The 13,006-nt window shown below is 48.1% G+C and overlaps 1 protein-coding gene across 1 annotated transcript in view; it reads right to left on the reverse strand.

Moving 5' to 3' along the window:
- Positions 1-13,006, reverse strand: part of Pkd1l1 (polycystin 1 like 1, transient receptor potential channel interacting) — a 127,831-nt gene that overhangs the window by 18,371 nt on the left and 96,454 nt on the right. The window contains exons 40-46 of the mRNA XM_076546950.1: positions 12,133-12,217; positions 11,529-11,705; positions 9,955-10,073; positions 5,854-5,964; positions 1,439-1,559; positions 584-667; positions 19-167 (exon numbers count right to left, since the gene is read on the reverse strand). Coding sequence (XP_076403065.1) covers positions 19-167; positions 584-667; positions 1,439-1,559; positions 5,854-5,964; positions 9,955-10,073; positions 11,529-11,705; positions 12,133-12,217 — 846 coding nt within the window. The remainder of the gene's footprint in view (positions 1-18; positions 168-583; positions 668-1,438; positions 1,560-5,853; positions 5,965-9,954; positions 10,074-11,528; positions 11,706-12,132; positions 12,218-13,006) is intronic.

Genomic DNA, 13,006 nt, shown 5'->3' on the forward strand with positions numbered 1-13,006 from the left:
TTGCTGATGCTCACTGACCTTGTTCTTCCTAGGCTGTGCATGGAGCTCTCCTTCTTCACCCCACAGGCCTCAGGACCACCAGGCGTCATATTTTGGCTCTCAAGGTCAAGGTCATGACTCTGTGTAGGTAGTGCATCTTCCATGAGCTCTGAGAATGGCCTGGGAGGCTATAGCACAAACTACCAATCATGTAACCCCCCAATCAATCCCTGTCCCCAAGTCCATCTGCATTGTGGGGCTCCCAAGCTCTATTCACACAGAGTACAGCCAACTATGTAGTCAGGGACCCTGCCACTCTCAAGGACCATTCTGCAGCCCACTTCATGATCTCTGGAATCAAGGCTGTGCCTGCTGGAGGCTTCAGCAGAGGAGTTAGCTCTGTAGGCCTTCTTTTGCCTAGAATGCCAACTGTAGAAGTGAAGAGAACAGTTCTGGGGAAGAGTGTAGAGGATACAAAAGGGTGCTTGGGAAGGGCAGAAGGAAAGTTGGCCCTGGCACCTGGAAATCTCACACTACCTCCCAACTGTCTGAGGAGCTTAACTGATCTGCCGGGCCCTGTCCCCGAGTCTCCCGGTGTACTTACTGTGCATGCAGTATCGAAAGAAACCTTCAGCTGCTTGATCACAGAAGGGCCTATGAGATGGCACTGCCCTCCGAGAGCTCCAGGCTGAGAGAGGAAGCGACACGGAGTGTTAGAGCACAGTGACCTTCGATTGCCACTGTACAGCATCATTGACAAGGGTCGGGGAACACGGGTCACTGCATCTGCAGAGTCAGAAGTTCATTGTCCTGAGAACCCAAGGAAGGATGCAACCAGTACTCCAGAAACCAACTTTCTGAAGATTCAGCCGACACCCCCACCCTCCAGCCGCCTCTTCGGAAAAGGAAAGCATTCAAATGCCTTCCCCTTGAAGTCTCCATCATGTGAAGGACCCCAGGCGTCCCCATGACACTCATGGAATACAAGAAAATGAAATGAGGAATGATAAAAGGACAAAATGTTTGAGGAACGTAGGACAAAGATCTTATATTTTTCAAAAAGGGGAGAAAGTGAACTATGAATGAGAAACGGGGCAGTTCAAATTCAGGACCAGGCTTGCCCCTCTCTGGAAGCGTCCCTAATGCTGCTGCCTTAGCCGTGGGCTCCTCTTCTGCTCTGGGGACTCCTGAGCCCTTGTCATGCTGGCAGTAAGCTAGCTTCTTCCTCAGTCTCACCTTGAACCCCTGTTAAAGTGTCCAGGCCCTGCTTGGACTGACAAGCATTGACTGGAGAGCATGAATAGCTTAGGAAGCCAGCATAGGCCATCATGGGCTGTCATGGAGTCTTGTCCAGGCAAGGAGACTAACAGATTTCTTTGCCTGCCATGGCGCCATGGAGCTGCCTTGCGGTTCCCCTCACTGCCATACGGTTTCTGACAGACAGGAAATGAATACCCACCTGAGCCCCCCGGGCTCCAACAGAGGGTCCTTCTGGGTGCAGCCCATCCAGCAAAGTGCTCAGAGTCCAGTCCCACCAGTCATCGGTGCTGCTCAGGTCCCCAAAGGAGTGTCTGGCATTTCTTAATCCAAGAACAAAACAAAAAGTGTGCATGAATCCATAAGAACAACAAGGGAAAAGTTGACTGCTTTTTTTCTGATATTTTTTTTCCCATCCATGTTCCAGGTAGTCTGTGAGAATTAAGCCAAAGCAAGCTGCAGTATGAGGTACAACCCCAGAATTCACTTTGCTCCTCAGTGGCAGAGGGAAGAGAAACAGCAGGAAAAACCACTTGTTCATTGACTTGCTCATTCACTCAACAAACATTACTGTGTAACTATGAAGCACCAGGCAGTCTTCCAGACACTGGAAAACAAGACCAAATTCTTGTTCTTCTGTGTGTGTGTGTGTGTGTGTGTGTGTGTGTGTGTGTGTGTGTGTGTGTGTATGTGTGTGTGTGTGTGTGTGTGTGTGTGTACATGCAGCCAATAATAAAAGAGTTTCAACTGATAATATTTTGACTTTACAGTGGTACAAAATTTCACCAACATTTCTGTTTTTCATTTTTAGCACAGTATCCAATTCTATGAGATGTTCAACAGTTGATAATGAAGTAGGCTTGACCTCAGCTGAGGTCATCAACTGGGGGCAGATGGACTGACTGTCCTGAGCATTTTTGGTGGAGGTCAGGTTAGCCGAGCTACAGGGAACCGGTCACTTGAGCTAGTGTGCACCAGGCAGAAAGCCAGCTGCAGGCATCTCTTAACTCCATGTTCAGGGACATGACCTCCATCACCTGAGGAGAGCCACAGCAGAAGTACTCACACCAGATGCTGGCAGGCCAATGTTTCCTGCCAGAAAGCCTCTGCCTGGGTGGCAGGCAGGAACTCCTTAAGAGTAGCTTGGGAGGTGACTGGTGTGTGTGTGTGTGTGTGTGTGTGTGTGTGTGTGTGTGTGTGTGTGTGTGCAGTAATATCTTACAAACCATGAAAAAAAAAGCTGAACAGTTTAATAAAAAAGAAATCAAGGGCAAGGAAAAGCCTTCAAATATGTTAATAGAGAGAAACAAACAACCCCACCAGCAATTTATATACACTGTAAATCCACTCAAAATTTCCAGAGCATATGTGAGTAAAACCCCAGGAGCCATTGATCTGACTCCTTTTAGTTCCTCCCTCCCTCCCTCCCTCCCTCCCTCCCTCCCTCCCTCCCTCCCTCCCTCCCTTCCTTTCTCCCTTCCTTCTCCTCTTCTTCCTCTTCTCCAAAATTTGTATTTATGATCCACCCCACGCCACCCCTGTGTGTGTGTGTGTGTGTGTGTGTGTGTGTGTGTAAGATGTGTGTGCAGGTAACAACCGCAGAGGCCAAATGAGAGAACTGAGTCCCCTGCAGCTGGAGTTACAGGCAGTTGTGAGCTGCTGGACATGGATGCTGGAACCGAACCTGGGTTCTCTGGAAGAGCACTACTCACTCTTAACCACAGAGCCTTCTCCAGCTCTAGTTCCCTCTTCTTGGGTAGAGATCCTCTCTTACCCATCCAAGTGCTTGTTTTGTACGACTGGAGCCTAATCTCTGTAGGCCCCCGACTGACTGCTAGTTCTCAATCTCACACTTCTCCAAACATTTGGCCAAAGGTCTTGTCAAATTCTGAGCAAGGGGGAGAGCTGCAGAGGTATCAAGAGGCTGTGATGAAGAAACAGTCCATTTCCCGGGCAGGAGGAGAGGAAGGGGCAAAGTCATGGTAGGGCCCTGATAAAGCCCTGAAAATAGTTCCAACCTCTGGGGGAGAGCACTAGACAAAGAGAAGGTCGAAGAGCCGGAGGCAGGGAGGGTTGTTTGGCAGACAAGCTGGCTACATACTTGTCACTTAGTATGTTCCCTATCTGCTTTAAAAAACAAACTAGTGACATCTAATATCCACACTGAATTCCCATAACACTTAAAATTTTTTAGATTTTGTTTATTTTTACACGTATGGGTGTTTTCCTTGCATGCATGTCTGTGCACCATATGGGTGCCTGGTGCCTTTGGAGGCCAGAAGGGGGCATTGAATCCCCTGGAACTAGAGTTACAGATGGTTGTGAACCAGAGTTAAGAGTACCAGCCAGTACTCCTAACCACTGAGCCATCTCTCCAGCTCCCCACAAAACTTTTGCAGGTGCTGGGAAATCAACCCCGAGGCGGCTTTGCCCATATTTAAGCATCACTCTCGGATACTTGCTCCTTGTTGGGACATCATTGAAGAAACACCTGTGTGGTGACCCAGAGCTCACACATCCCCCACCACAGGAATCATCTCCTGCTCATTCCTGGTAAACTGGAGAGCAGGAGGTGAACTGGAGGATCCAAGCATGTCCTGGTCCTGTGTGTACTAATTACAGTGACTCTATCAAATGGCCCATAGCAGCAGTGCAGTGAGGAGAAAAGACATGAGCAATCAATCTCAGCTCACTGGGATGGAGCCCGGTTCTGCCTCCAGTTACCAGCGCCTAACTCATGGCTTAGTTTTGTTTTGTTGTCTTGGGATTTTATGAAGACTTTGAGTTCAGATTAAATGTCACAAGTCTGCTACTAGGGTAATACTTTGTTGTTGTTGAAGAAATCTAGACTCTCCTCTGCTGAGGTTTATAGAGGAGGACACTGCAGCCCGGAGCCAAAGGACTGCCTGCCTCGGGGAGCCACGAGAGCTCTCCCTGGATTCCATAGGATTCCCTTCCCCTGGGTTTGGTCCCCAGCTCTCTCTGGAATGCTACAAATACCAGCCCCTCAGGACTTGTTGATTTTTAGGATTAGGTACTGGGGGATGGGTGAGGCAGACAGGGTCCACTTTAAACATTCCATTTTGAACCGGGATATATAAATATGGCCTGCCTGGTGACCAGACCTACAAGAGGCAGTGAGGTTTCTCTACGATGTGGGAAACCTAAGGGGTTTAAGCACACCTGGGTCAACATCTCAGCGGTGTACCTGAGCATGCCAGGCCCAAATGCACATAGGGATCTTACAGATATTATCTCAGCCAGAATCGACTACCGAGAGGCATATGAGAAAGGTCTAGTAAAAAGAACACCATGAAATAGGAGATCGAAGTAAATTAGCCAAATCAGTGTTTCTAGCATTTTGATTTCCATGTCTACATACAGAAAATGCCCCACATGGTCTCTTTGTTTTGCTCACAGCGCCCCCTCCTGGCAGTCTATGTACCTGTTCAGTTGGAAGAACTAAGTTGTCAGAGTAGAAAGCTTTGCCAGCTGGGGCACAGAAAATACCATGTAGCTTCCCCGGAGCTGCAGCAGTAAGAGGTGAGATTACTGAGCTATGGCAATTCCAAGTATTGGGACTTCCAGGCAGGACCTTGTTAAGGATCAATACAGTCATAAAAATACAGGGAATGACATTCGTGAGTCACTATCTAACAGAGTACCAGTGTTCCTCTGTCTTAGAGAATCGAAAAATATCAAAAAGATGAGATGGATTTTACTACCGCCCTCTCCTGCCCCCAAATGTGACAAATACATTTATACAAAGCTGAATGAGAATCAAAGGCAACACATTCATGAAAATGCTACAGAAATGAGTATTAAGATATTCCCCACAGAAAGAGAAAGGAAACCCCTGAACTTGTGGAGTTGTTGTATCCCTGTCTCTAGGAAGCAGGCAACTATTCATATTGCTAGAGTCAAAGTGCCTTGGAGAAACTGCCTGGTTAGCAAAATTCACGGACAAAGGAATGTTCTATTCCGTGTGTTCACTCATCTCTTTGGGCATCCTAACCTCAGAGGTGTCGAGACCCCCCAAATATCCACTTGGCAGGTGCCAGGAGAGTGTGCCTCTGCCTTGGACTGTTTACTTGGTTAGTGTTCCCTTATGATGGAAGTCTGTTGCATTTAAAAGTAAAAAAGCAAATAAATACTCCAGATGTGGTAGAGAGCTTGACAGAGCGTGGCACTTTGAAATCGGGTGTCACGAATCATAAATTGCAACTGTAGACTTTGGTGGAAGAACATTGATGCTTTTCTGCAAAATAGATGGTATCACCCCTTGTTCTGAGAATTTCTTTCATTATTGACCCCAAATGAGATGCCAAGCACATGGCCAAAGTCTGCACATGGAGCCTTCTGTTAACGTGGGTAATTAGACAGCCTTTCCCAGACTTCACCTGCAGCCGTGATGAAGACCGTTCTCTAAGCTCAGTCTGTAGAGGTGAAATGACTTAAGGAGAGGGTAGAGAGTCTGTAGGTCACCTCCTTCTGGAACAAAGCGAAGGAAACTGCTTCTGGAACCAGAACTTGGAGTTCTCTTTGGGTGTGTGAGTGCAGTGACCATGAACTAGTGCCACATTCCCCAGATCTGCAAGAGCTCCCCATACCTCCTACCTTGTAAATTCCTCCCTGATGGCTTGATTGAGAGAATATTCACCTGGAGAGACTCTCCCGTATGTTATAAACAAAAGCAGCAGCAGCATGAGGCTGTGCACGGAGATGTCTCTGGGGGGAGAGATTTGAGAGTTAGCATCCTTGGAGACTCTGGGTGTCTACATACTCATTTCCCTCACAGAATGTGTTTTAAGGAGCAGGGCATCTATGTCCCTGTTGGGATGTATTCGTGTAAGGCATGAGATGGGTTAAAGTTTGCATTTACTCTTTGTCTTTTTAAAAGAATCCCCCCTTCCTCCCCCCATTTTTATTAGTTCTTGGAGAACGTCGCACAGTCTACTTTGACCATATTCATCTCCTCCACCCACCTTCCCTACCCATCAACGTTGTGTCCTTATTTTTATTTAACCATCAAATACAATTTGTGCTGCGCTTATACTCTGGAATGTGTGGTCTTCTGCCAGAGCGTAATAAACCTACTGAGGCCACACCCTTAAAAAACAACAACAACAACAAAACCCACAAAACCTGGCTCTCCTCCCACCATCTATCAATTGCCAATAGCTCCTTCGCTAGGGGTGGGATTTCAACACCTATGCATTGGTCTTGTTCTATGTTATCAACATTCAGCTTTCCCAGCTCCATTTTTTGAAAAGACTATCTGTTCACTGAATCGTCTTCATGTTTTTGTCAATAAACACACTTGGACCTATTCGTGTGGTGGTTCCTGGGCTCTCTCTTCTGTCCCATTGATCCAGGCATCCATTTCATCGGTCTGTGGCTTTTGTTTCTGCCAACAGCACACAGCAGCTTCTGCAGCTCCGTAGTGTATATTAGAATTGCACAGTGTCAGCCTTCCAACTTCATTCCTTTTCGGGATTGCTTTCGTGACTCTAGTTCCTTTGTTACCCCTTACTCATTTTGTTACCAGTTTGCTGACATCAGTTTTCTAGCGCCTAAGGTATTTGGTGAGTGCCCTGAATCTGCAGATCAGCTTGGAGCACACGGATGCACTGCCCTCTGCGGGTTGGTGTGGGCAGTGCACTCTTTCTTCAGTTTGTCTCATCAGAGTTTTGTGGGTTCGGTTACAGTTCCTGAATGCATGCTTACATTTTCGTTTGAATGCTTGGATTTCTTCAGTGCTACAGTAAACAGCGCTGTACATTCAAATTCACATATTCTTCACTGCAGGCAGATAGGAATAACTGCTTTGTATTGTGTGAGTGCATGTGTGCGGGCTTTCACTTGTGTAGGTGTGTGTGTGTGTGTGTGTGTGTGTGTGTGTGTGTGTGTGTGTGTGTGCCAGGAGTCAGCTCTGGGTGTTGCTCCTCATGGGCTGTCCACCTGATTTTTAAGATAGGGCTTCTCACCTGAGCCTGTGGCTCACCCATTCTCCTGCCTGGCTAGACAGGGATGCTCCTGGCTCCACTTTCCCAGTGTTGGGATTTCAAGTGTATGCCTTGTTTTTACATTGGTGCTGAGGATGAAACTTGGGTCCTTATTTTGGACAGAGAGCACTTTACAGACAGAGCTTCCACCTCTTCAGCCCCCAGTTGACTTTTTTTCTTTTCTCTCTCTCTCCCCCCTCTCTTTTCTCTTCTTTCTTTCTTTCTTTCTTTCTTTCTTTCTTTCTTTCTTTCTTTCTTTCTTTCTTTCTTTCTTTCTTTCTCTCTTTCTTTCTTTTTGGTTTGATTTTTGGTTTTTGAGACAGGGTTTCTCCGTGTAGTTTTGGTGCCTGTCCTGGAACTCACTCTGTAGATCAGGCTGGCCTTGAACTCACAGAGATCTGCCTGGCTCTGCCTCCTGAGTGCTGGGATTAAATGTGTGTGCCGCCACTGCCTGGCCTCCCAGTTGATTTTTAACATTGCCTGTTATCTTAGAAGCACGTACCTTTTGGCCAGCTGCCAGGAAGCTGTTTGCTGTTTTTCCTTTGAATCACCCATCTTCCCTTCGACCCCACCCTCATCTCACTGGCCCACGTTTCCAACCTGATGTTTAGTGGAAATGGTGAGAGGGTCATCTCCATCGTGTTTCTGAGTATTTCATAGGTAGATTTGCCAGTTAGGTGACATCGACACCCTTTATTTGTTTATGGAAACTCTCTTCCCTATTTTCAAGTGTGTAAACTTCCCCATTTCTTTCATGAATGAGTGCTTGATTCTGCCAAGCACATTTTGTGCATCTGTTGAGAGAGCCATGGTTTTCCTTGCTCAGTCTGTTATGTGGGAGATTCATTGGCCACTTTTCTGCTCGGGTCTCTGTCAATCCATAGCTCCATTTCTTTATGACTGCTTTGCACAGTACCTGTTGAACAAGCTGATGTTCTGTGTGTAGACTGGCCAGTTTGCCTCTTCTTGTCACGACTCCTTGTGATCTTAGTGGAAATTGCAGGTTACCAAAGAGAAAAAGGAAAGAAGGGACTCTTGTCTCTTTGTGTGTTGACCGCTGTTCATGTGCAATGCCTACATTCATCAATCTGTATCTAGCTGTACTCTTGGGTGGCTGCCTTGGTGTGGACTCTGCCTGTGGCTCTCTCAGCGTGAGCCTTTGCCCCGGGGAGTTGGGTTTCTCAGCTTTGCTCTGTTCAGCTCAGCAAGCTCCGTGGACATCAGCTACCCAGTCTTTACATGCACCTGTGAACTGGGGGGGGGGGTGTTGGCAGCACAGTCCCTGGAGAGACCCCTCAGGAGCTCTAGATGGCCCCTCCCCTATTCTCAGATGCTCAGGTGCCTCCAGTTGCCTTCATGTTCTGCTTTTGTAAAGGTACAATGCTCAGGGCACTGGGTACACCGTGCTTACTGTCCCTATGAGACTTCGACGTCTAAGCGTGTGAGTGGGGTGGGTGTGTGGGTGGGGTGGGTGGGTGGGTGGTGTCACTTAGGTCTGTCATACATGGGTTTGGTTGGGGGTAATTGAACCACTCTGCTTCTATGGGGAGACTGGGCAGGTTTAAAAGTCTTCGTCATGTCTTATCTTCCCAGAATTCTTCTTCTTCTTTTTTTTTAAATTCATTTTAAATGTGACTTCCTAGGAAGGCCACACCTCTTTTCTTTGGAAAAGGATTTGCTTCAGAATGTGTTCTTTTCTTTGAGGGTGGTGGGGGTGGTGGTGGTGGTGGGGGGTGGTGTTTCATGACAGAGTTTCTCTGCGTAGCTTTGGAACCTATCCTGGAACTCGCTTTGTAGACCAGGCTGGCCTCAAACTCACAAACAGAATGTGCTTTTGATTTAAGGGAGCTGACTGTGAGCAGGTGATAATGTAGGATATTTTAAGGAAGATGATTCATTGGAGGTGACATTACATGCTTTAGCAACATCATTGTGCGAAAATTATCTGGAGCTTCTAAATTCTTGACAGACTCAAGAAATCTGAAATCTAGAATTCAGAACTGGGAGACATGTATTGACTAGTACTTGCAGAAGGTTCTTCCAGGAACTGCTATTAGTGGTCACCACAGATGGGCAGGGGGATGGGTTCCACTAATAAAAAAAAAAAAGCATGGTAGATGTCTAATTTGAGGAGGTTTGTCTCAGTTACTAAGCTTCACGTTTTATCTCAAAATTTGAAATGGATTTTATGTTGAGCCCCAGAACATGCCTGTGTAAACTATGCTGAGTTATTTTCAGACACCGGTCGCTGGACCCAGTCAATGTCTATGAAGACGTACAACATTTGCTCTTGGATTTTCATCGCTGGAAGAGCAGAATGCCAGGTCTAGTGCTGGACAGAGTGTGATGTGAGGGGATTAAACATAATGCATGTGAGTCTGCATGGCTGAGTGAGCTGAGGGGCAGAGCTCCAGGTCCCTGATTACAGGCAGGTGATGGAAGAGTTTTCTTCCCCCAGTCTCTGTCCCACGTGTTCCAGCACAGGCTGAGACCTGGGAAAGGATTTTCCCAAGTGCAGGTTGAGATTTCTTAGGCTTCTTCTTAAAAAAAAAAAAAAAAAAGGCAGTACCAGTACCAGAAAAAGCCCATTGTATTCTGGCCTTGGCCCACCTCGGGGCTGCCTGTGCCCACCTCGGGGCTGCCTGCGCCCACCCGGGACTGCCTGCACCCGCCTCAGGGCTGCCTGTGCCCACCCCGGACTGCCTGCACCCACCTCAGGGCTGCCTGCACCCGGCTCTCTTTCCTCAGTCTCTCCCTGGTCACTCTGAACTTGGCCCTGGATGGTGGCTGAGCCCAGCGCAGGTGGCGTTCTCGTTGTCGGGCAGCCAAGACCTGTGGTGGGGGAGAATACCGTGATACTGGGGTCAGCACTGGAGAGAGAGAGAGAGGCCTTTGGTGTCCCTGCCAACCCAAGAGCTGTCATCATTGCTCTTTGCCTTGCATTCGGGGGACAAATAGGGACTTTGTGCAGTCAACACACACTGCGTTGTTGGGGAGGCAATGGGAGACGGAGCAGGCCCATTTGAAAACTCTGCTCATGTCCCAAGCCAGCGCCTTTGGCATGGATTGCCTCTGGGCCATTACAAAGCATAGCTTCACAAGAGAGGCGTGGCCACTGCTGACCAATCACAGGAGCAATTGCCTTTTACATTTGCATAGTAGTTCCTGTTAGAGACCTTCAAAGACTGGAAAAGTGATTTTAAAGCGGTTTATTTTAGTATGAAATGACCTTTGTTTGCCTGGTGTAATAAAATCATTATGGCTTCCATGTTGTAGCTGCATCTGTTTATGGGCAGGACTAACACTAGCCAAGAGCCAAACCCATGGAAAATAGTGACCCATTCATTTTTCATTCATCTGTTTACCCATTCCATGCACATTCAGGGAGCAACCCCTGAGGCCCTCAGTCCTTCCTCCCAGAGCTGCTGGGCTTCTAAGAAGTATCGAGCAAGCACTGGAAAGTGAACCTTGGGGGCTGGGCTTGTGGTTCAGCTCTGCCCTGTGTTCTGAGGACTGTGCACCCTGGCCAGGTACACCGCAGACATAGGTTTGGAGATTCAAGCCTGATCGGGACTGAGTTCCTCAAAGGCCTTTCAGTCCAGAGGTTAGACTAGCTAGCTTGCTGATTGCCTCAGGCTTGGACACAGGTGCCCATGCTGACAGAGGAAGAGAGTCTGGAGGAAGAAGGATGGGAAGCTGGGGGGGGGGGGGGCTGCAGGTGGGTAGAGAGTAGAGCAGTGCCGCTTCTCAGAAGGTGATGAAGGATGGGGTCAGAGATGGCGTGACCCGGGCCTACACTCGGGACATGGAGACCACTAATGTCTGTGTGGAAGCATGGGGAGAGAGGGAAGCTATATATTTTCTATGTGTGTGCATTGAAAGGCAAACGATCAGGGGTTGGGGATTTAGCTCAGTGGTAGAGCGCTTGCCTAGCAAGTGCAAGGCCCTGGGTTTCAGTCCTCAGCTCTGGGGGGGGGGAGGGGGGGGAAGAAAAGCAAACGATCTAAAAGTTCTCTGAAACTGCGGTCAGAAGTTATATTTCTCATTTGCCACTACATTTTCAAATGCACCCATTTCCTTGTGGCTCTGATTCCACTGGGAATGGGGTAAAGAAAGAAGCATAAGAAATTTACACATAAACACACACACACACACACACACACACACACACACACACACACACCTCACAGTGGGGCTCCAAAAGTGCAGCCAAATTTGAACTGAGGTCTGAGTTCCCTTCTGCATGGTGGGAACAGAACAGTTCTGAACCCTCCCCGTCCTGCTCACCCTTTCAGCCTCCTCAGCACTGTCAGAACAACAGGAGCTGGGAGAATGAGGAATGTGGGTTCTGGAGTATTCTTCCAATTCCAAATCGAGACCCCTGGTTGCATCATGTAAAGATTCAGTAAAAAATTGGCTGTCATGTTTCCTTTTCCAGGCAAAGGCCAGCGCTGCCAAACAGATCTGGAAGAGAGGTGCCACAACACAGTGTCTATTTGTGCTCCTCTCACAGAGAGCCATCTTCTTGGTCCTGCACTGCCAGATGACTTCATCTCAGTTCAAAAATAGATACCAGAAGCCGCTACCCTGAAGTCCCCAGCACCTGGTCACTGGGTGTGGCCTTCACCAAGAGACTCAGGGCCTCTAGGGCACAGTTTCAGAAACTGAAGATAGAGGCAAAGTTGTCCATCTCTATGGGGATTTTTCAAATAAGGATTCGGAATACCAGGTTGAGGTGAAGCTAAACCCAGGCCCCGGCTCCCAGATTTTCTTATCACATCTAGTTCCAACTTGAAAGAGAAGACGCACACCATCAAAACACATTCACTGGTCCCTCTCCTCCCTGGTCCCCTGGTGGCGAAGGCACCTCCACCACAGGGGAGTGTCTTACCATGAGTGGCTGGGTGACAGATGCACAGCAGATCACAGAGAGTAACAGCAGGTGCAGCCACCACATAAACTGCTCTGGCACAAACCTGTCCAGAAGAGGGCTCAGTTGACATCATGGGAGCGAGCTACCCATGAAGACAGAGTTACAGCCACAGGGCAATGATGCTTTCACTGCTGGGAGACACGGGCTGTGGTTGAGGAGGGGCTGTGGGATGGGTGCCAGGTCTGTCTGCCCATCAAAGCAGAGTCCTTCCCTGTTGAGGGAGTACCAACCTCCCGGAAACTAAAATGAAGACAGGACAGAGCACAGACAAGGACTTGGGAAATGTAGGTGGTGCTGTAGTGAGGATCTGTATTTCATCTTCAAGCCTCAGGATTAAGCACACCCAGTGTCCCTCTTTTACAGATAAGCAAACAGGCATGAAGAAAAGCGCCTGCCCCATCTTCACTTTGTGAATGCAGGGAGAAAGGACATTATCAGGAAGAAAGAGCCTTGGGTGGCTCCTCTTCCTCATGGGATAGGAACATGGTGTAGGCTTCTCCAGAGACACAAAGGATGGCCCTCCAGTTCTTCAGTGGTGGCCTAAACCACATAGAGCCAGGTGAAGAGGTAACATGTGGGAAGGACTGGTTAGGATATTTGATGTACCATCATAGCCCAGCTCAACAGTGTACATTTATTTTTTCAAACAATATTATTGACTTTGGCTAGCATCAGTGTTTTTCCTCTGATAAGGTTAGTGGCAGATGCCCCCTTTTTTGGATGCCTGCCACCCCCTCCCCATAGCTTCTTTTTTGGTACTTAGGACTCCGTCTAGACAGGGTTGAGTAACCCTTTGGGGTTTGCATATGATTGTATTCACCCTTCAGAAGGG

This window comes from Peromyscus maniculatus, chromosome 10 (assembly GCF_049852395.1).
Source record: "Peromyscus maniculatus bairdii isolate BWxNUB_F1_BW_parent chromosome 10, HU_Pman_BW_mat_3.1, whole genome shotgun sequence".
Lineage (NCBI taxonomy): Eukaryota > Metazoa > Chordata > Mammalia > Rodentia > Cricetidae > Peromyscus > Peromyscus maniculatus.